Genomic DNA, 22,794 nt, shown 5'->3' with positions numbered 1-22,794 from the left:
TTTTGGATGACCTGTCCATTGGTGAAAGTGGGGTGTTAAAGTCCCCTACTATGATTGTGTTACTGTCGATTTCTCCTTTTATGGCTGTTAATATTTCCCTTATGTATTGAGGTGCTCCTATGTTTGGTGCATAAATATTTACAATTGTTATATCTTCTTCTTGGATTGATCCCTTGATCATTATGTAGTGTCCTTCTTTGTCTCTTCTAGTAGTCTTTATTTTAAAGTCTATTTTGTCTGATATGAGAATTGCTACTCCAGCTTTCTTTTGGTTTCCATTTGCATGGAATATCTTTTTCCATCCCCTTACTTTCAGTCTGTATGTGTCTCTAGGTCTGAAGTGGGTCTCTTGTAGACAGCATATATATGGGTCTTGTTTTTGTATCCATTCAGCCAGTCTGTGTCTTTTGGTGGGAGCATTTAGTCCATTTACATTTAAGGTAATTATTGATATGTATGTTCCTATTCCCATTTCCTTAATTATTTTGGGTTCGTTATTGTAGGTCTTTTCCTTCTGTTGTGTTTCTTGCCTAGAGAAGTTCCTTTAGCATTTGTTGTAAAGCTGGTTTGGTGGTGCTGAACTCTCTCAGCTTTTGCTTGTCTGTAAAGGTTTTAATTTCTCCATCAAATCTGAATGAGATCCTTGCTGGGTAGAGTAATCTTGGTTGCAGGTTTTTCTCCTTCATCACTTTAAGTATGTCCTGCCACTCCCTTCTGTCTTGTAGAGTTTCTGCTGAGAGATCAGCTGTTATCCTGATGGGGATTCCCTTGTGTGTTATTTGTTGTTTTTGCCTTGCTGCTTTTAATATGATTTCTTTGTGTTTAATTTTTGACAGTTTGATTAATATGTGTCTTGGTGTATTTCTCCTTGGATTTATTCTGTATGGGACTCTCTGTGCCTCCTGGACTTGATTAACTATTTCCTTTCCCATATTAGGGAAGTTTTCAACTATAATCTCTTCAAATATTTTCTCAGTCCCTTTCTTTTTCTCTTCTTCTTCTGGAACCCCTATAATTCGAATGTTGGTGCGTTTAATGTTGTCCCAGAGGTCTCTGAGACTGTCCTCTGTTCTTTTCATTCTTTTTTCTTTATTTTGCTGTGCAGCAGTTATTTCCACTATTTTATCTTCCACCTCACTTATCCGTTCTTCTGCCTCAGTTATTCTGCTATTGATCCCATCTAGAGTATTTTTTATTTCATTTATTGTGTTTTTAATCGATGCTTGATTCGTCTTTAGTTCTTCTAGGTCCTTGTTAACTGTTTCTTGCATTTTGTCTATTCTATTTCCAAGATTTTGGGTCATCTTTACCATCATTATTCTGAATTCTTTTTCAGATAGACTGCCTATTACCTCTTCATTTGTTAGGTCTGGTGGGTTTTTATCTTGCTCCTTCTCCTGCTGTGTGTTTTTCTGTCTTCTCATTTTGCTTATGTTACTGTGTTTGGGGTCTCCTTTTTGCAGGCTGCAGGTTCGTAGTTCCCGTTGTTTCTGGTGTCTGTCCCCAGTGGCTAAGGTTGATTTAGTGGGTTGTGTAGGCTTCTTGGTGGAGGGGACTACTGCCTGTGTTCTGGTGGATGAGGCTGGATCTTGTCTTTCTGGTGGGCAGGTCCACGTGTGGTTGTGTGTTTTGGGGTGTTTGTGGACTTTTTATGATTTGAGGCAGCCTCTCTGCTAATGGGTGGCGTTGTGTTCCTGTCTTGCTAGTTGTTTGGCATAGGGTGTCCAGCACTGTAGCTTGCTGGTCGTTGAGTGAAGCTGGGTGCTGGTGTTGAGATGGAGATCTCTGGAAGATTTTCACCGTTTGATATTATGTGGAGCTGGGAGGTCTCTTGTGGACCAGTGTCCTGAAGTTGGCTCTCCCACCTCAGAGGCACAGCACTGACTCCTGGCTCCTCAATTTGGGATGATTTGCTGTCTATTCATGTATTCCACAGATGCAGGGTACATGAAGTTGATTGTGGAGCTTTAATCCGCTGCTTCTGAGGCTGCTGGGAGAGGTTTCCCTTTCTCTTCTTTGTTCTCACAGCTCCTGGGTCTCAGCTTTGGATTTGGCCCCGCCTCTGCATGTAGGTCGCCGGAGGGCGTCTGTTCTTCGCTCAGACAGGACAGGGTTAAAGGAGCAGCCTCTTCGGGGACTCTGGCTCACTCAGGCCGGGCGGGAGGGAGGGGCACGGAGTGCGGGGCGAGCCTGCAGCGGCAGAGGTCGGCGTGACGTTGCACCAGCCCGAGGCGCGCCGTGCGTTCTCCCAGGGAAGCCGCCCCTGGATCCCGGGACCCCGGCAGTGGCAGGCTGCACAGGCTCCCGGAAGGGCGGTGTGGACAGTGACCTGCGCTCGCACACAGGCTTCTTGGCGGCGGCAGCAGCAGCCCCAGCGTCCCACGCCCGTCTCTGGGCTCCGCGCTTTCAGCCGCGACTCGCGCCCGTCTCTGGAGCTCCTTTACGCGGCGCTCTTAATCCCCTCTCCTCGCGCACCAGGAAACCAAGAGGGAAGAAAAAGTCTCCTGCCTCTTCGGCAGCTCCAGAGTTTTCCCGGACTCCCTCCCGGCTAGCTGTGGCACATTAGCCCCCTTCAGGCTGAGTTCTCGCCGCCAGCCCCAGTCCTCTCCCTGCGCTCTGACTGAAGCCCGAGCCTCAGCTCCAGCGGGGGAGCAGACAAGCCTCTCGGGCTGGTGAGTGCCGCTCGGCACCGCTCCTCTGTGCGGGAATCTCTCTGCTTTGCCCTACCCAGGTATGTGGGGAGTTTCTTGCCTTTTGGGAGGTCTGGGGTCTTCTGCCAGCGTTCAGTAGGTGTTCTGTAGGAGTTGTTCCACGTGTAGCTCGAACACAGAATTTTTGAGCTAAATAGTTCTCTGTCCAAACCAATAAATAGCTAACTAAATACAGGTATTTTTGAGGAGCACTGATTCAGTGTTTGAAAAGGTTTGTGACTGTGTGTGTGGGTGTGTGGGTGTGTGCGTTTCATTGACTTCATCCTTCTCACTCCTCTCCCATCTACTGTGCCCACCAGGCGCACTGTCCGCCTCACCTGGATTGCCGGCAGGTTGTGCCCAGGACCCCCACCCGCTAAGTGACTTGAGCTCCCTTACCTTCCAGCTGGGCTCTGCACCCTCAGTTGTCTCCTCTGTGGGACCATAGCTGCTGTTTTACTCTCCCCTTCCCTCCAGCTGTAGCAGTTTCCTTTTCCTATTTTTAGATCCGTATAATGGGTCCATATTAGGTATGCTTATCTGCATTTGCATACGAAGAGCTTTCTGTGAAGAGAAATATTCATTTGACCCTCATTATTCTTGCTGCCATCCCACCTGTTCAGAGGATGCCACATTTAGTAAAGAGATTCTCAGGGTGGGGGGACTTCCCCCCCCAACTCAGTAGATAGTTATATAGATCATTCCCAGAAGTGGAGGACTGTTTCGTCATAACCTGTATGTTTTGGGGGAATATAGACACATTATTTATTGTATTCTCCTGTGTCTTGTTGGATTACTTTCCTTTGGTTAATATGTAATGTTAAAAAAATTGAAAAGTGATTCCTCCCTCTTTGAATTTCTTACATATCAATTTATTTTACGGGGAATCCACATGCAGGTACATTTAAACAATGATTAACTTTGACCAGAAAATTATTATTGGAAGAATACTATTAAAGTAATTCTATGGTAAATGATTATGGTTAACCAAGCCTCTATCTTGAAAAATCTAAATCTAATTTTATATTAAAAATAGATTTAAGATTACTGTTTCATTGTATTTCTCCTATGAGTAAACTTGACTTGTCTTTTAGTAAATTTTACATCTTTGTCATGGCAGGTTCATGACTTGCAGACTGAACTCGATAAAGAAAAAGAAGATGCTCAAAAGAAGATGCATAAATTTGAGGAGGCTTTGAAGTGAGTAAAACTGTGATATAGTTAATTAAAAGAAATACTCTTATTCTAAACTGTGAGGCAAATTAAGTAACTAAAACCCAAACATTATAATATTTTTATCATAACCGTGCTGTGGTTCAGCTTGAGTCAGTTTTCTATCATGAATCTCTATTTTCAGAATTTTATTACTAGCCAGTAAAGGAAAAATATCAGTTCAGCTGTTTTTAAACGATAGGAAGGTAAGAAAGACAACTTAGTGGTTTCAGATGCTTTCTTCCTCTTAAATGAAAACAGATCTAAAAACAACAATAACAACAATAATATTTAGATCTAGGGCATTTAGAAATTCCTCTGTAGCTTTTTTGGGAGGAATTTGGGTAATGAAATGTTTCAGTTGTTATATTTAAAAATGGACTACTATACAGGCATTGTTTAGCAAAGGTTTTGTCTTATGGTCTGTAAACATACACATTAAAATGTTATATTTTATTTGTCTTTTCCATTCATTTACTAAGTTGATTAGGCCCTACTTATCACTAGGTATTATCCTGCAGTTTTTAGCTGGAGAACACTGATTTATTCAATAACTGTTGTGTTCTCACCATGTTTCAGGCAATGTCTAATTCCTTCCTGGAGGACCTGTATTATAGTCCAGTTGGGAAGATATTCATGCACTTTGGCACTTACAGTCCGGAGTGATTAGAACTTTCACAGGATAAAGTTCAATAGGGTACCTGCCCCAAGAAAGTGATTTAGGAAGGGAAGCTTACTTGGGCACAGTATATCTAGCTAACTCCCAGTGAATCAGCAAATTCCATTTTTTGTGCTTTTCCAAACCTCCAAAGAGGAATAATTTAGAGAAAGGCCAAAAAGAATATCCAGGATCAAAGAAACCTAGTATCAAATTCTTCCTGGGAAGATTGCATAACCATTCCCTCTCTTTCACTCTGCTTGTTAGTAAAATGTCCTGAATGGGTTGCTGAATAGGACATCTTAAAATAATCTATGTGCTGTGACATCATAGGATATCAGTTTCTTATCTATACCAGGATTGGTGCTTATTTGTTCACATCACCACATATGAATTAGGTGAAATTTAGAGGAGAACTGTAATGTCCATTAAACATTAAGCCAGATAACTGTATTTTATACCCCAACTTGAATAATGACACAACTAGGGCATTCTTGCTTTATGGATGGGATGCCCTCCCTTTATCCCTCATTAATTCATTTTTTTCCTCCTTAAAATATTGATTCACAATTTTCTTCATATATTCAACTTACCACACTTTTGTTTCTTTTTTGTTCTACCTTGTCTCTTTTTTTTGTAATTTCTTTATATTTTTTCCATTAGCTTGTTGATGTGTATTTTATATCCATAAAGGAAGAGGTAATTCCTTCAAATAACAGGAAATCAACAAATATTTGTTTAGTACCTACAATGTCTATATACTGTATTATCATATGAAAGGAAATCGAAGGTTTAGAAACTATAGCTCAAGACATAATCCTGTTCTTAACAATTTTATAGTCCAGGGTAGGCATTTGAAGTCCCTGGAGTGTTAGGTATCAAGCTGTTGACATAAGTGCAAGTGGAATAAGAAAGACTGTTTGCAGTTGGGGAATTGGGAGTCGATGTGTAAAACAGCATTTTTTTTTTTTACACATTTATTGGAGTATAATTGCTTTACAATGGTGTGTTAGTTTCTGCTTTATAAGAAAGTGAATCAGTTATACATATACCTATGTTCCCATAGCTCTTCCCTCTTGCGTCTCCCTCCCTCCCAGCCTCCCTATCCCACCCCTCTAGGTGGTCACAAAGCACCGAGCTATCTCCCTGTGCTATGCGGCTGCTTCCCACTAGCTATCTATTTTACGTTTGGTAGTGTATATATGTCCATGCCACTCTCACTTTGTCACAGCTTACCCTTCCCCATCCCCATATCCTCAAGTCCATTCTCTAGTAGGTCTGTGTCTTTATTCCTGTCTTACCTCTAGGTTCTTCATGACATTTTTTTTTTCTTAAATTCCATATATATGTGTTAGCATACGGTATTTGTCTTTCTCCTTCTGACTTACTTCACTCTGTATGACAGACTCTAGGTCCATCCACCTCATTACAAATGGCTCAATTTTGTTTCTTTTTATGGCTGAGTAATATTTCATTGTATATATGTGCCACATCTTTATCCATTCATCGGATGATGGACACTTCCATCTCCTGGCTATTGTAAATAGAGCTGCAATGAACATTTTGGTACATGACCCTTTTTGAATTATGGTTTTCTCAGGGTATATGCCCAGTAGTGGGATTGCTGGGTCATATGGTAGTTCTATTTGTAGTTTTTTAAGGAACCTCCATACTGTTCTCTATAGTGGCTGTACCAATTCACATTCCCACCAGCAGTGCAAGAGTGTTCCCTTTTCTCCACACCCTCTCCAGCATTTATTGTTTCTAGATTTTTTGATGATAGCCATTCTGACTGGTGTGAGATGATATCTCACTGCATTTCTCTAATGCTGAACGATGTTGAGCATTCTTTCATGTATTTGTTGGCAATCTGTATATCTTCTTTGGAGAAATGTCTATTTAGGTCTTCTGCCCATATTTGGATTGGGGTGTTTGTTTTTTTGTTATTGAGCTGCATGAGCTGCTTGTAAATTTTGGAGATTAATCCTTTGTCAGTTGCTTCATTTGCAAATATTTTCTCCCATTCTGAGGGTTGTCTTTTGGTCTTGTTTATGGTTTCCTTTGCTGTGCAAAAGCTTTTAAGTTTCATTATGTCCCATTTTTTAATTTTTGTTTTTATTTCCATTTCTCTAGGAGGTGGGTCAAAAAGGATTTTGCTATGATTATGTCATAGAGTGTTCTGCCTATGTTTTCCTCTAAGACTTTGATAGTTTCTGGCCTTACATTTAGGTCTTTAATCCATTTTGAGCTTATTTTTGTGTATGGTGTTAGGGAGTGATCTAATCTCATACTTGTACATGTACCTGTCCAGTTTTCCTAGCACCACTTATTGAGGAGGCTGTCCTTTCTCCACTGTACATTCCTGTCTCCTTTATCAAAGATAAGGTGACCATATGTGCGTGGGTTTATCTCTGGGCTTTCTATCCTGTTCCAGTGATCTATATTTCTGTTTTTTGTGCCAGTACCATAATGTCTTGATTACTGTAGCTTTGTAGTATAGTCTGAAGTCAGGGAGCCTGATTCCTCCAGCTCCGTTTTTCGTTCTCAAGATTGCTTTGGCTATTTGGGGTCTTTGGTGTTTCCATACAAATTGTGAAATTTTTTGTTCTAGTTCTGTGAAAATTGCCATTGGTAGTTTGAAAGGGATTGCATTGAATCTGTAGATTGCTTTGTGCAGTAGAGTCATTTTCACAATGTTGATTCTTCCAATCCAAGAACATGGTATAGCTCTCCATCTATTTGTATCATCTTTAATTTCTTTCATCAGTGTCTTATAATTTTCTGCATACAGGTCTTTTGTCTCCTTAGGTAGGTTTATTCCTAGATATTTTATTCTTTTTGTTGCAATGGTAAATGGGAGTGTTTTCTTGATTTCACTTTCAGATTTTTCATCATTAGTGTTTAGGAATGCCAGAGATTTCTGTGCATTAATTTTTTTTTTTTTTTTTTTTTTTTGCGGTATGCGGGCCTCTCACTGTTGTGGCCTCCCCCGTTGCAGAGCACAGGCTCCGGACGCGCAGGCTCCGGACGCGCAGGCTCCGGACGCGCAGGCTCAGCGGCCATGGCTCACGGGCCCAGCCGCTCCGTGGCATATGGGATCCTCCCAGACCGGGGCACGAACCCGTATCCCCTGCATCGGCAGGCGGACTCTCAACCACTTGCGCCACCAGGGAGGCCCTCTGTGCATTAATTTTGTATCCTGCTACTTTACCAGATTCATTGATTAGCTCTAGTAGTTTTCTGGTAGCATCTTTAGGATTCTCTATGTATAGTATCATGTCATTTGCAAACAGTGACAGCTTACTCCTTCTTTTGCGATTTCGATTCCTTTTATTTCCTTTTCTTCTCTGATTGCTGTGGCTAAAACTTCCAAAACTATGTTGAATAAGAGTGGTGAGAGTGGGCAGCCTTGTCTTGTTCCTGATCTTAGTGGAAATGCTTTCAGTTTTCACCATTGAGAACGCTGTTGAGGATGGGTTTGTCATATATGGCCTTTATTATGTTGAGGAAAGTTCCCTCTATGCCTACTTTCTGCAGGGTTTTTATTATAAACTGGTTTTGAATTTTGTCAAAAGCTTTCTCTGCATCTATTGAGATGATCATATGGTTTTTCTCCTTCAGTTTGTTAATATGGTGTACCACATTGATCTATTTGCATATATTGAAGAATCCTTGCATTCCTGGAATAAACCCCACTTGATCATGGTGTATGATCCTTTTAATGTGCTGTTGGATTCTGTTTGCTAGTATTTTGTTGAGGATTTTTGCATCTGTGTTCATCAGTGATATTGGCCTGTACTTTTCTTTCTTTGTGACATCCTTGTCTGGTTTTGGTATCAGGGTGATGGTGGCCTCGTAGAATGAGTTTGGGAGTGTTCTTCCCTCTGCTATATTTTGGAAGAGTTTAAGAAGGAATGGTGTTAGCTCTTCTCTAAATGTTTGATGGAATTCGCCTGTGAAGCCATCTGGTCCTGGGCTTTTGTTTGTTGGAAGATTTTTAATCACAGTTTCAATTTCAGTGCTTGTGATTGGTCTGTTCATATTTTCTATTTCTTCCTGATTCAGTCTTGGCAGGTTGTGCATTTCTAAAATTTTTCCATTTCTTCCAGGTTGTCCATTTTATTGGCATAGAGTTGCTTGTAGTAATCTCTCATGATCCTTTGTATTTCTGCAGTGTCAGTTGTTACTTCTCCTTTTTCATTTCTAATTCTATTGATTTGAGTCTTCTCCCTTTTTTTCTTGATGAGTCTGGCTAATGGTTTATCAATTTTGTTTATCTTCTCAAAGAACCAGCTTTTAGTTTTATTGATCTTTGCTATTGTTTCCTTCATTTCTTTTTCATTTATTTCTGATCTGATCTTTATGATTTCTTTCCTTCTGCTAACTATGGGATGTTTTTGTTCTTCTTTCTCTAATTGCTCTAGGTGCAAGTTTAGGTTGTTTATTCGAGATGTTTCCTATTTCTTAAGGTAGGATTGTATTGCTATAAACTTCCCTCTTAGAACTGCTTTTGCTGCATCCCATAGGTTTTGGGTCATCATGTTTTCATTGTCATTTGTTTGTAGGTATTTTTTGATTTCCTCTTTGATTTGTTCAGTGATCACTTTGTTATTAAGTAGTGTATTGTTTAGCCTCCATGTGTTTGTGTTTTTTACAGATCTTTTCCTGTAACTGATATCTAGTCTCATAGCGTTTTGGTTGGAAAAGATACATGATACAATTTCAATTTTCTTAAATTTACCAAGGCTTGATTTGTGACCCAAGATATGATGTATCCTGGAGAGTGTTCCATGAGCACTTGAGAAAAATGTGTATTCTGTTGTTTTTGGGTGGTATGTCCTATAAATAGCAATTAAGTCCATCTTGTTTAATGTATCATTTAAAGCTTGTGTTTCCTTATTTATTTTCATTTTGGATGATCTGTCCATTGGTGAAAGTGGGGTGTTAAAGTCCCCTACTATGAATGTGTTACTGTTGATTTCCCCTTTTATGGCTGTTAATATTTGCTTTATGTATTGAGGTGCTCCTATGTCAGGTGCATAAATAATTATAATTGTTATACCTTCTTCTTGGATGGATCCCTTGATCATTATGTAGTGTTCTTCTTTGTCTCTTCTAATAGTCTTTATTTTAAAGTCTATTTTGTCTGATATGAGTATTGCTACTCCAGCTTTCTTTTGGTTTCCATTTGCATGGAATATCTTTTCCCATCCCCTCACTTTCAGTCTGTATGTGTCCCTTAGTCTAAAGTGGGTCTCTTGTAGACAGCATATATATGGGTCTTGTTTTTGTATCCATTCAGCCAGTCTGTGTCTTTTGGTGGGAGCATTTAATCCATTTACATTTAAGGTAATTATCGATATGTATGTTCCTATTCCCATTTTCTTAATTGTTTTGGGTTTGTTATTGTAGGTCTTTTCCTTCTCTTGTGTTTCTTTCTTTTTTTTTTTTTTCTTTGCGGTTCGCGGGCCTCTCACTGTTGTGGCCTCTCCCATTGTGGAGCACAGGCTCCAGACGTGCAGGCTTAGTGGCCGTGGCTCACGGGCCCAGCTGCTCCATGGCATGTGGGATATTCCCAGACCGGGGCCTGAACCCGTGTCCCCTGCGTCGGCAGGCGGACTCTCAACCACTGCACCACCAGGGAAGCCCTCTTGTGTTTCTTGATAGAGAAGTTCCTTTAGCATTTGTTGTAAAGCTGGTTTGGTGGTGCTGAAAACTCTCAGCTTTTGCTTTTCTGTAAAGGTTTTAATTTTCCCCAAATCTGAATGAGATCCTTGCTGGGTAGAGTAATCTTGGTTGTGAGTTTTTCCCTTTCATCACTTTAAATATGTCCTGCCAGTCCCTTCTGGCTTGCAGAGTTTCTGCTGAAAGATCAGCTGTTAACCTTATGGGGATTCCCTTGTGTGTTATTTGTTGTTTTTCCCTTGCTGCTTTTAATATGTTTTCTTTGTATTTAATTTTTGACAGTTTGATTAATATGTGTCTTGGCATGTTTCTCCTTGGATTTATCCTGTATGGGACTCCCTGTGCTTCCTGGACTTGATTAACTATTTCCTTTCCCATATTAGGGACGTTTTCAACTATAATCTCTTCAAATATTTTCTCAGTCCCTTTCTTTCTTTCTTCTTCTTCTGGAAACCCTATAATTTGAATGTTGGTGCGTTTAATGTTGTCCCAGAGGTCTCTGAGACTGTCCTCAGTTCTTTTCATTCTTTTTTCTTTATTCTGCTCTGCAGTAGTTATTTCCACTATTTTATCTTCCAGGTCACTTATCCATTCTTCTGCCTCAGTTATTCTGCTATTGATCCCTTCTAGAGTATTTTTAATTTCAGTTATTGTGTTGTTCATCATTGCTTGTTTCATCTTTAGTTCTTCTAGATCCTTGTTAAATGTTTCTTGCATTTTCCCTATTCTATTTCCAAGATTTTGGATCATCTTTACTATCATTATTCTGAATTCTTTTTCAGGTAGACTGCCTATTTCCTCTTCATTTGTTAGGTCTGGTGGGTTTTTATCTTGCTCCTTCATCTGCTGTGTGTTTTTCTGTCTTCTCATTTTGCTTATCTTAGTGTGTCTGGGGTCTCCTTTTTGCAGGCTGCAGGTTCGTTGTTTCCATTGTTTTTGGTGTCTGTCCCCAGTGGCTAAAGTTGGTTCAATGGGTTGTGTAGGCTTCCTGGTGGAGGGGACTAGTGTCTGTGTTCTGGTGGGTGAGGCTGGATGTTGTCTTTCTGGTGGGCAGGTGCACATCTGGTGGTGTGTTTTGGTGTGTCTGTGGACTTATTATGATTTTAGGCAGCCTGTCTCCTAATGGGTGGGGTTGTGTTCCTGTCTTGCTAGTTGTTTGGCATAGGGTGTCCAGCACTGTAGCTTGCTGGTCGTTGAGTGAAGCTGGGTGCTCGTGTTGAGATGGAGATCTCTGGGAGATTTTTGCCGTTTGATATTACGTGGAGCTGGGAGGTCTCTTGTGGACCAGTGTCCTGAAGTTGGCTCTCCCACCTCAGAGGCACAGCACTGACTCCTGGCTGGAGCAGCAAGAGCCTGTCATCCACACGGCTCAGAACAAAAGGGAGAAAAAGAAGAAAAAGAAAGAAAGAAAGGGGATAAAATAGAATAAAATAAAGTAAGGTAAAATAAAAGTTATTAAAGTAAAAAATAATTATTAAGAGAAAAACATTTTTTTAAGTTAAAAAAAAATAAATAAACGGACGGATAGAACCCTAGCACAAATGGTGAAAGCAAAGCTATACAGACAAAATCTCCCACAGAAGCATACACGTACACACTCACAAAACGAGGAAAAGGGTGAAAAAAAGAAATCTTGCTATCAAAGTCCACCTCCTCAATTTGGGATGATTCGTTGTCTATTCATGTATTCCACAGATGCAGGGTACATAAAGTTGATTGTGGAGATTTAATCTGCTGCGCCTGAGGCTGCTGGGAGAGATTTCCCTTTCTCTTCTTCGTTCGCACAGCTCCCCAGGTTCAGCTTTGGATTTGGCCCCGCCTCTGCGTGTAGGTCGCCGGAGGGCGTCTGTTCTTCGCTCAGACAGGACGGGGTTAAAGGAGCAGCTGCTTCGGGGGCTCTGGCTCACTCAGGCCGGGGAGAGGGAGGGGTGCGGATGCGGGGCTTGCCTGCATCGGCAGAGGCCGGCGTGACGTTGCACCAGCCCGAGGCGCACCGTGCGTTCTCCCGGGGAAGTTGTCCCTGGATCACGGGACCCTGTCCCTGGATCACGGGACCCTGGCGGTGGCGGGCTGCACAGGCTCCCGGGAGGGGAGGTGTGCATAGTGACCTGTGCTCACACACAGGCTTCTTGGTGGCGGCAGCATCAGCCCCAGTGTCCCACGCCCGTCTCTGGGGTCCGTGCTGATAGCCGGGCTCGCGCCCGTCTCTGGAGCTCCTTTAAGCAGCGCTCTTAATCCCCTTTCCTCGCGCACTAGGAAACAAAGAGTCAGGAAAAAGTCTCTTGCCTCTTCGGCAGCTCCAGACTTTTCCCCGGACTCCCTCCCGGCCAGCCGTGGCGCAGTAGCCTCCTTCATGCTGTGTTCATGCCGCCAACTCCAGTCATCTCCCTGCGATCTGACCGAAGCCCGAGCCTCAGCTCCCAGCCCCGCTCGCCCCGGCTGGTGAGCAGACAAGCCTCTCGGGCTGGTGAGCGCGGGTCGGCACCGATCCTCTGTGCGGGAATCTCTCCGCTTTGCCCTCCGCACCCCTGTTGCTGCGCTCTCCTCCGTGGCTCCGAAGCTTCCCCCTCCGTCACCCGCAGTCTCCACCCGCGAAAGGGCTTCTAGTTTGTGGAAACCTTTCCTCCTTCACGGCTCCCTCCCACTTGTGCAGTTCCCGTCCCTAGTCTTTTGTCTCTGTTTATTCTTTCTTTCTTTTGCCCTATCCAGGTACGTGGGGGAGTTTCTTGCCTTTTGGGAGGTCTGAGGTCTTCTGCCAGCGTTCAGTAGGTGTTCTGTAGGAGTTGTTCCACGTATAGATGTATTTCTGGTGTATCTGTGGGGAGGAAGGTGATCTCTGCATGTTACTCTTCCGCCATCTTCCTCCTCTCCCAGAATCTTTTTTTTTTAATCATTTTTGTCTATTTGTTAGACTTGTTTTGCTTGTGTATTGTTTTCCACATTTCATTGAATTGTCTTTCTGTGTCTTTATTGTATCTCATTGAATTTCCTTCAGATAGCTATTCTATATTCTTTATTGGGTAAATCACAGATCTCCATGTCCTTGGGGTCAGTTACTAGAAGATTGTAATCCTTTGGTGGTGTCACGTTCCCTTGATTTTTCACGTTCTTTAAAGTTTTGCGTTGCTGTCCTCACATTTGAAGTAGCAGTCACCTACAAGGGTGACTTTGAAGAGAAAAGGACCTCTCTTCAGCTCTGCTGGTTATTCTGAGGCTTTCTCAGACCTTCTGGGGCACCCGCTCCCTGCTTCTTCCTCCCTCTTGTGGCAGAATTCTTAGGTTTGTTTGCCTTTTTTCGATCCTGCAATGTATCAGGCCAAGTGCTGACAGTTTCTCTTTTGTCTTAACAACAGTGGTGCCAAAGTTCAAGTTTGTGCTCTCTCCGGGACTCTCAGACTTGGGCTGGCTTTGTTCGTGTTCTCACTAGCCATCTGCTGAAGCTTGCTCTGGCTGTCCCGTTGGGAGCACAGAGGGGGAGATGGACTCGGGCTGGGGTGTGTGGGTGAGGTGCACGCAATGCTGGGTGTAGGCCTTTGTCTGTTGGGGGCCTGTTGCGTCGGGTGTGCCTAGCAGCCCATGGCAAGCTTCTTGATGGGGCCCAGGATGTAGCTGGTAGGATCTGCGTCCTTCAGTGCTCTCCAGGGGTCCTGTTTGCCATCCTCCTAGCCTCATCCTGCCCCTCATCATGCAGTTCTCGGTTCAGTGCTCTGGATGGGGTGACAGAGAAGTGGGCTTCTTTCAGGTTTGAGAGTTATATTGTTAACATCATTGTAGTTCATTCATTCTCATTTATTTTAGCTTCTATTTTTTTAATCGACGTATAGATGATCTACAATATTATATTAGTTTCATTTGTACAGCACAGTGATTCAGTATTTTTGCAGATTATTTTCCATCATAAGTTATTATAAGATAAAGGCTATAATTTTCTGTGCTATACAATATAGCCTTGTTGCTTCTATATTTTATACATAATAGTTTGTGTCTGTTAATCCCATACCCGTAATTTGTCCCTCCCCACTACTTCTTCCCTTTGGTAACCACCAGTTTGTTTTCTATGCCTGTGAGTCTGTTTCTGTTTTCCATATATATATATATATATATATATATATATATATATATATTCATTTGTGTTTTTTTTAGAGTCCACATGTAAGTGATATCATACAGCATTTGTCTTTCTCTGACTGATTTCACTAAACATAATATTCTCTAGGTCCATCGATGTTGCTGTAAGTGGCAGAGTTTCATTATTTTTTATGGCTGAGTAATATTCCATGGCCACATCTTCTTTATCCATCCATCTGTTGGTGGGTACTTGGGTTGTTTCTGTGTCTTGGCTCTTGTCAATAAACAGTGCTGCTGTGAACATTCTTATTATTTGGTATACATACGTCCACCCAGTTTTTATGCTGTGCCAAGTGCAGCACCAGTCTGGGGAGGATGCGCCTGTAGCCTGTGCACTGGCATCATCACAGAGCCAGCTGAACTTAGTGGGGGTTAGGGTTGGTTTGGGACCAAAGGTAAGATATTGGAGGCCTTTCCTCACTGTTATTGTACTTTGGTGTAGTTTTTGTTTGTTTGTTTGTTTGTTTGTTTGTTTTGTTGTACGTGGGCCTCTCACTGCTGTGGCCTCTCCCGTTGCGGAACATAGGTTCCGGACGCGCAGGGTCAGCGGCCATGGCTCACAGGCCCAGCTGCTCCGCGGCACGTGGGATCTTCCTGGACTGGGGCACGAACCCGTGTCCCCTGCATCGGCAGGCAGACTCTCAACCACTGCACCACCAGGGAAGCCCTTTTGTGTAGTTTTGAACTTCTGTTTCTGAGGACACAGTCATTATATCAACTTTATTTGTTTAGGAGGATCTAAGACACAAGTGGTCTGATTCATGGACCTGCTAGTTGGTGAATGGGTGATTATAGGCTAACTGAGCAAGCATTATGAGCCAGGAGCGAATGTGAATATTTCTTAAGGGCTTATTTTTACCATATTCTTGATTTTTACAAATGTTCCTCCCTCCTATAAAGATTTCTGTTATTGGTAGCTGGCTTTTTTAGAAAATGTGTAATTTTATTTTCATATACCATTGCATTTACAAGTACAATTTTACTTGCACATAGATTGTTAGAAAAAATGCCTGATGTTTTCTAAAGTGATTCACGATGTTCTGGAATTATGTTTTTATTTGACCTGTTTTGAAGCCAACTCTCAATAATAGTGATATTCAGCAAATGTTCACCATCTGGTTTATTGAAAGTCATTCTATAAAATTATTTATTTATAAAAAAATTAGCAGCACCTCTTCTTTTGCCTGGCTTTATCTACAGTTTTGTCTAAAATGAGGAAATTTATGAAATACTTTTGGGGTGTTATTTTTCTAACAAACTGAGATATAGCTTTTAAAGAACACAGTTTTTTCTTGCTCAATATACATAGTATTTATAATCTCCCATTACAGTGGAAAATACATTATTTACCCCTACAGTTATATTTTTAAAGAAGTTTTATTTTTAAACACAGATGAAAAAGCTTTCGTATAAGGTTCTTTTAAATCTCCATTTATCTTTGGTTGCTTGTTTGTTGTTACAAATCAACATTTATAATATTAGTAGGAACAGGGATTAATCTTCAAATAAGAATGCCTTAGAGTAAAGATAGTGAAACTGCAAAGTTATAATGACAGTGTGTTTTGTACTTTTATTTGCTAGAAACTAATCTTAAAAGAAGATATAAATGGAATACTAAACAATCTTGTGATTATTCAAAGAAGGAGTGGACTACATGCTGATTAGGTTTGTTTTTCAGTGGAACATTGCTTACTGCAGAAACTTGGATGAAGATGCATTAAAAGCAGATAACGTTGCAGTTTGCCCAGGGGCTTGGATTTTGAATTTTGGTAGAAAGGGAGAGCTAGGCTAAATCAGTCTTGTGTAGGGATTTTAAAGTGCAGCTCAATAGTGTAATTCCAGATTTCGTTTTATATACTGCCAAATTGAGGAACTGTAGCTTGGTCATTTTGTTTGTAAGGTTGGTGAAAAATATCTCAAGGAATTCATAGTTATATATTCTTTAAAATAGAAAAAAATGGAATCAAGGGGTCACCTAGAAAGAAGCTAAAGGAAGCCTGCAAACTTGAATACTCAGTCTAAAGATTTCTGTGCCTAAGAAGTGAATGAAAACATCTTTACAGGGTCACCTTGAAAAGAAATTTTACTCCGTGTAGAAAACACATTTTTACTTTATAAAGTTTTCTTGGAAGAGTTAGTAAAAATGGGTTCCACTACAATATAAAAATAGCCTGTAGCTTATGGTACTTATTAAAGAAGACGTGGTGTTGGTTTTAGCCAAGAATATATAAATTTAAAGACTAATTGATTAACTTTGTATATTTTCAGTATTTTTTCTATTATTATTGTGACTAAAATTAAGAACATATGCAATTTATAACACATTATTCAATTAAAATATATCAGATTTTCATATCTGCCTTTAACGCTACCACTAAAAACCTTGGTACTGTTTAGGGTTGGGGTAGCAGGGAGATATTTGACCTGTGTGAAATCATTTTAGATTTTATGTAGCTAGAATTAGATTAATTATATCAAAACAGGATTAAATGGAACCAGAAATTGATAAATTATTTTATAGTTGAGTTATTTAAAAAGGTTATTATATGTCAGTGCCGCTTAAGTTCTGGGCTAATCCAAAAGAGAAATGACTTTTTTCTACCATCATAATAGAGGGCTTATGTTAAAATGAACCTATCTAAGGCCCTTGGAGGGTGAGGATGCTGACATTGTGCAATGAGGAAACTTTTCAAAGTATCTATTCTTTCCTTTTATTTGCATCACAAAACTAGTACATGCTTGCTGTAGAGCATTGTAAAATTACCAAAGAGCACAAATAAGAAAATCAAAATAGCTTATGATCACCTTCACCTTCAGTAGAGCTGTCTACTGTTTTGCTATTTTAGTTTATTATTTTTTATTGAAGTATAATTCACTTACATAGTTATTAGTTTCAGGTGTACTACATAATGAGTTGATATTTTTATACATTACAAAATGATCACCATATTAAGTCTAGTGCCACCTGTCACCATACAAAGTTATTGCAATATTATTGATGGTGTTCCCTAAGCTGTACATTCCATTCCCATGCCTTACTTATTTTATTACTGGAAGTTTGTCCCTCTTAATCTCCTTCACCTGTTTCACCCATCCCCTTACTCCCCTCTCTTCTGGCAACTACTAGTTTGTTCTCTGTATCTATGAAGTCTGTTTCTGTTTTGTTTGTTGGTTGGTTTGTTTTTTTTTTAGAAGACCACAATGAAATATCACCCTACACCTGTTGTGATGCCTGTTATCAAAAAGACAAGAAATAGCAAGTGTTGGTGAGGATGTGGAGAAAAGGGAGCCCTCCTGCAGTGTTAGTGGGAATGTAAATTGGTGCATCTGCTATGGAAAACAGCATGGAAGTTCCTCAAAAATTAAAAAGGGAACTATGATATATGATCCAGCAATTCCACTTCTGGGTGTTTATTGGAAGAAAATGAAAACACTAATTTGAAAAGATATGTGCACCTCAGTGTTCACTGCAGCACTATTTACAATAGCCAAGATATGAAAGCAACCTAAGTGTCCATTGACAGATGAATGGACAAAGAAGATGCGGTACCTACACATGGTGGAATATTACTCAGCCATAAAGAAGAATGAAATCTTGCCATTGTTGACAGCATGGATGGACTTGGAGGGCATTATGCTAAGTGGAATAAGTCATACAGAGAAAGACAACTATTGTATGATTTCACTTATATGTGGAAGCTGTTATGCCATTTTAATTACTTTTAATACAGATTAAATCTTGAGCTCTCAGAGAATGAGAATATCCTCTTCCAGATTCTATTTTCCTCCCCCATTCCCTCTTCTTCTCCAAACAAGCTATTCTTAGCCATTTGGTCTTCTATTTCAATTTTAGAATCAGGTTTTACTAAAATTTTGTTGGGATTTTTATTATATTTTCATTATAGATTAAGTAGAATTAAAATTTTTACTGTATTGGTTTCTGTCTTCCATAAATAGTATTTTTCTCCATTAATTTATCTATTTTAATGTCTTTTAATAAATGTTTACAATTTTCTCCATATATGTTTTACATATTTTTGTTAGATTGATTCTTTAGTACCTTATAGTTCATGCTACTGTTTTGTATTTTATCTTTTTATCTAAGTAATGGATCTAGCTGAACAAAAATACATTTTTATAATACTGAAGTCCTTCATTTAGCAACTTTGCTGAATTTATTTTCAGGGTTTGCAAGTTATCTTGGATTTGTTGTGCAGATAAGGACAATTAAATAATTAGTAAATGACTTTTCTTTCTTTTTCAATTTTTATGTTTTCTCTATCATCATCCTTACCTTTCTGAACTGGCTAGAATTTCCAGTAAAATGTTGAATATTGTGGTGAGTGTGGGCATCATTATGTATAGGGAATACTTTAACTTAAGTGTGTAATTTTTGGTTGGAGGGTTTTGATAGGCACCTTGTATCAGGTTAAGGAAATTCCCTTTCATTCCTAAGAATTCTTTATAGTTTAAAAAATTATGAATGGATGTTACAGTGTATCAAAAAGTTTTTGTTTTTATTGAGATGATCATATAACTTAAAAAAATCTTTAAAAAAGTTTAAGTTCTACTTTCCTAGCAAATTTTAATTCTATGATAGTGTTATCAACTCTAGTTATCATTGTATCCTCAGACCTTATTTATTTTTAAGTAAAAGTTTTTGCTCTTTTAAAAACCAATCTCTACCTATTTCCCCCACCTCCCAGCTCCTGGCAACCATTTTTCTACTCTCTGTTTCTGTGTGTTCAGTTTTTTAAAAAATTGAATTGTAGTTGATTTACAATGTTGTGTTAATATCTACTGTAAAGCAAAGTGACTCAGTTATGTTTATGTGTACATTCTTTTTTATATTCTTTTCCATGATGGTGTATCACGGGATATTGCATATAGTTCCCTGTGCTGTACAGTAGGGCCACTTTGTTTTTTGCTTTTTTTTTTTTTTTTTTTTTAAGATTTCACATATAAGTGATGCCATGAAATATTTGTCTTTCTCTGCTCGGCTTATTTCACTTTGCATATAATGTCTTGTAGGTTCATCGATGCTGTAGCAAATGACAAGATTTCCTTCTTCTTACATTTTTACTATTTTTTTTATTTTTTAACATCTTAATTGGAGTATAATTGCTTTACAGTGGTGTGTTCGTTTCTACTGTATAACAAAGTGAATCAGCTATATGTATATATATATATATCCCCATATATCCTCCCTCTTGTGTCTCCCTCCCACCCTCCCTATCCCACCCATCTAGTTGGTCACAAAGCACTGAGCTGATCTCCCTGTGCTATGTGGCTGCTTCCCTCTAGCTACCTATTTTACACTTGGTAGTGTATATATGTCCATGCCACTCTCTCACTTCGTCCCAGCTTACCCTTGCCCCTCCCCACGTCTTCAAGTCCATTTTCTACGTCTGCATCTTTATTCCTGTCCTGCCCCTAGGTTCTTCAGAACCATTTTTAAAAATTTTAGATTCCATATATATGTGTTAGCATATGGTATTTGTTTTTCTCTTTCTGACTTACTTCCCTCTGTATGACAGTCACCAGGTCCATCCACCTACCTGCAAATACCTCAGTTTCGTTTCTTTTTATGGCTGAATAATATTCCATTGGATATATGTGCCACATCTTCTTTATCCATTCATCTGTTGATTGACACTTAGGTTGCTTCCTTGTCCTGGCCATTGTAAATAGTGCTGCAATGAACATTGTGGTACATGACTCTTTTTGAATTACGGTTTTCTCAGGGTATATGCCCAGTAGTGGGATTGCTGGGTCATATGGTAGTTCTATTTTTAGTTTTCTAAGGAACGTCCACACTGTTCTCCATAGTGGCTGTATCAATTTAAATTCCCACCAACAGTGCAAGAGGGTTCCCTTTTCTCCACACCCTCTCCAGCATTTATTGTCTGTAGATTTTTTGATGATGGCGATTCTGACTGGTGTGAGGTGATACGTCATTGTAGTTTTGATTTGCATTTCTCTAATGATTAGTGATGTTGAGCATCCTTTCATGTGTTTGTTGGCAATCTGTATATCTTCTTTGGAGAAATGTCTATTTAGGTCTTCTGCCCATTTTTGGATTAGGTTGTTTGTTTTTTTGATATTGAGTTGCATGAGCTGCTTATATATTTTGGAGATTAATCTTTTGTCAGTTGCTTTGTTTGCAAATATTTTCTCCCATTCAGAGGGTTGTCTTTTTATATTGTTTATGGTTTCCTTTGCTATGCAAAAGCTTTTAAGTTTCATTAGGTCCCATTTGTTTATTTTTGTTTTTATTTCCATTTCTCTAGGAGGTGGGTCAAAAAGGATCTTGATGTGATTTATGTCATAGAGTGTTCTGCCTATGTTTTCCTCTAAGAGTTTTATAGTGCCTGGCCTTACATTTAGGTCTTGAAATATTTTGAGTTTATTTTTGTGTATGGTGTTAGGGAGTGCTCTAATTTCATTCTTTTGCATGTAGCTGTCCAGTTTTCCCAGCAACGCTTATTGAAGAGCCTGTCTTTTCTCCATTTTATATTCTTGCCTCCTTTATCAAAGATAAGGTGAACATATGTGCGTGGGTTTATCTCTGGGCTTTCTGTCCTGCTCCATTGATCTATATTTTTGTTTTAGTGCCAGTAACATACTGTCTTGATTACTGTAGCTTTGTAATATACTCCTAAGTCAGGGAGCCTGATTCCTCCAGCTCTGTTTTTCATTCTCAAGATTGCTTTGGCTATTTGGGTTTTTTTGTGTTTCCATACAAATTGTGAAATTTTTTGTTCTAGTTCTGTGAAAAATGCCATTGGTAGTTTGATAGGGGTTACACTGAATCTGTAGATTGCTTTGGGTAGTAGAGTCATTTTCACAATGTTGATTCTTCCAATCCAAGAATATGGTATAGCTCTCCATCTGTTTGTATCATCTTTGATTTCTTTCATCACTGTCTTATAGTTTTCTGCATACAGGTCTTTTGTCTCCTTAGGTAGGTTTATTCCTAGGTATTTTATTCTCTTGGTTGCAATGGTAAATGGGAGTGTTTCCTTAATTTCTCTTTCAGATTTTTCATCATTAGTGTATAGGAATGCAGGAGATTTCTGTGCATTAATTTTGTATCCTGCTACTTTACCAAATTCATTGATTGGCTTTAGTAGTTTTCTGGTAGCATCTTTAGGATTCTCTATGTATAATATCATGTCATCTGCAAACAGTGACACTTTTACTTCTTTTCCAATTTGGAATCCTTTTATTTCCTTTTCTTCTCTGATTACTGTGGCTAAAACTTCCAAATCTATGTTGAAGAATAGTGGTGAGAGTGGGCAATGTTGTCTTCTTCCTGATCCTATTGGAAATGTTTTCACATTTTCACCAGTGAGAATGATGCTGGCTGTAGGTTTGTCATATATGGCCTTTATTATGTTGAGGTAAGTTCCCTCTGCCTACTTTCTGGAGGGTTTTTATCAAAAATGGGTGTTGAATTTTGTCGAAAGCTTTTTCTGCATCTATTGAGATGATCATATGTTTTTTCTCCTTCAATTTCTTAATATGGTGTATCACATTGATTAATTTGTGTATATTTAAGAATCCTTGCATTCCTGGGATAAATCCTACTTGATCATGGTGTATGATCCCTTTAATGTGTTGTTGGATTCTGTTTGGTAGTATTTTTTTGAGGAGTTTTGCATCTGTGTTCATCAGTGATATTGGTCTGTAGTTTTCCTTTTTTGCAACATCTTTGTTTGGTTTTGGTGTCAGGGTGATGGTGGCCTCGTAGAATGAGTTTGGGAGTATTCCTCCCTCTGCTATATTTTGGAAGAGTTTACGAAGGATAGGTGTTAACTATTCTCTAAATGTTTGATCGAATTTGCCGGTGAAGCCATCTGGTCCTGGGCTTTTGTTTATTGGAAGACTTTTAATCACAGTTTCATTTTCAGTGCTTGTGATTGGTCTGTTTATATTTTCTGTTTCTTCCTGGTTCAGTCTTGGAAGGTTGTGCTTTTCTAAGAATTTGTCCATTTCTTCCAGGTTGTCCATTTTATTGGCATAGTGTTGCTTGTAGTAATCTCTCATGATCCTTTGTATTTCTGCAGTGTCAGTTGTTACTTCTGCTTTTTCATTTCTAATTCTATTGATTTGAATCTTCTCCCTTTTTTTCTTGATGAGTCTGGCTAATGGTTTATCAATTTTGTTTATCTTCTCAAAGAACCAGCTTTTAGTTTTATTGATCTCTGTTACCGTTTCCTTCATTTCTTTTTCATTTATTTCTGATCTGGTCTTTATGGTTTCTTTGCTTCTGCTAACTTTGGGGTTTTTTTGTTCTTCTTTCTCTAATTGCTTTAGGTGTAAGGTTAGGTTGTTTATTTGAGAGTTTCGTTGTTTCTTGAGGTAGGATTGTATTGCTGTAAACTTCTCTCTTAGAACTGCTGTTGCTGCATCCCATAG

The 22,794-nt window shown here is 39.5% G+C and overlaps 1 protein-coding gene across 20 annotated transcripts in view; it reads left to right on the top strand.

Annotated features, from left to right (window-relative positions):
* The window catches only part of CEP112 (centrosomal protein 112), a 419,667-nt gene that overhangs the window by 119,655 nt on the left and 277,218 nt on the right, over nucleotides 1–22,794 (top strand). For all 20 annotated transcript variants that reach the window (XM_060080554.1, XM_060080547.1, XM_060080550.1 and 17 more), the window contains one exon: nucleotides 3,811–3,890. In XM_060080554.1, the coding sequence (XP_059936537.1) occupies nucleotides 3,811–3,890 (80 nt within the window). The remainder of the gene's footprint in view (nucleotides 1–3,810; nucleotides 3,891–22,794) is intronic.

The sequence above is a fragment of the Mesoplodon densirostris genome, chromosome 18 (genome assembly GCF_025265405.1).
Source record: "Mesoplodon densirostris isolate mMesDen1 chromosome 18, mMesDen1 primary haplotype, whole genome shotgun sequence".
Classification (NCBI taxonomy): Eukaryota; Metazoa; Chordata; class Mammalia; order Artiodactyla; family Ziphiidae; genus Mesoplodon; species Mesoplodon densirostris.
The sequence above is the reverse complement of the archived record's forward strand: the minus strand, read 5'-3'. Positions and strand labels throughout refer to the sequence as shown.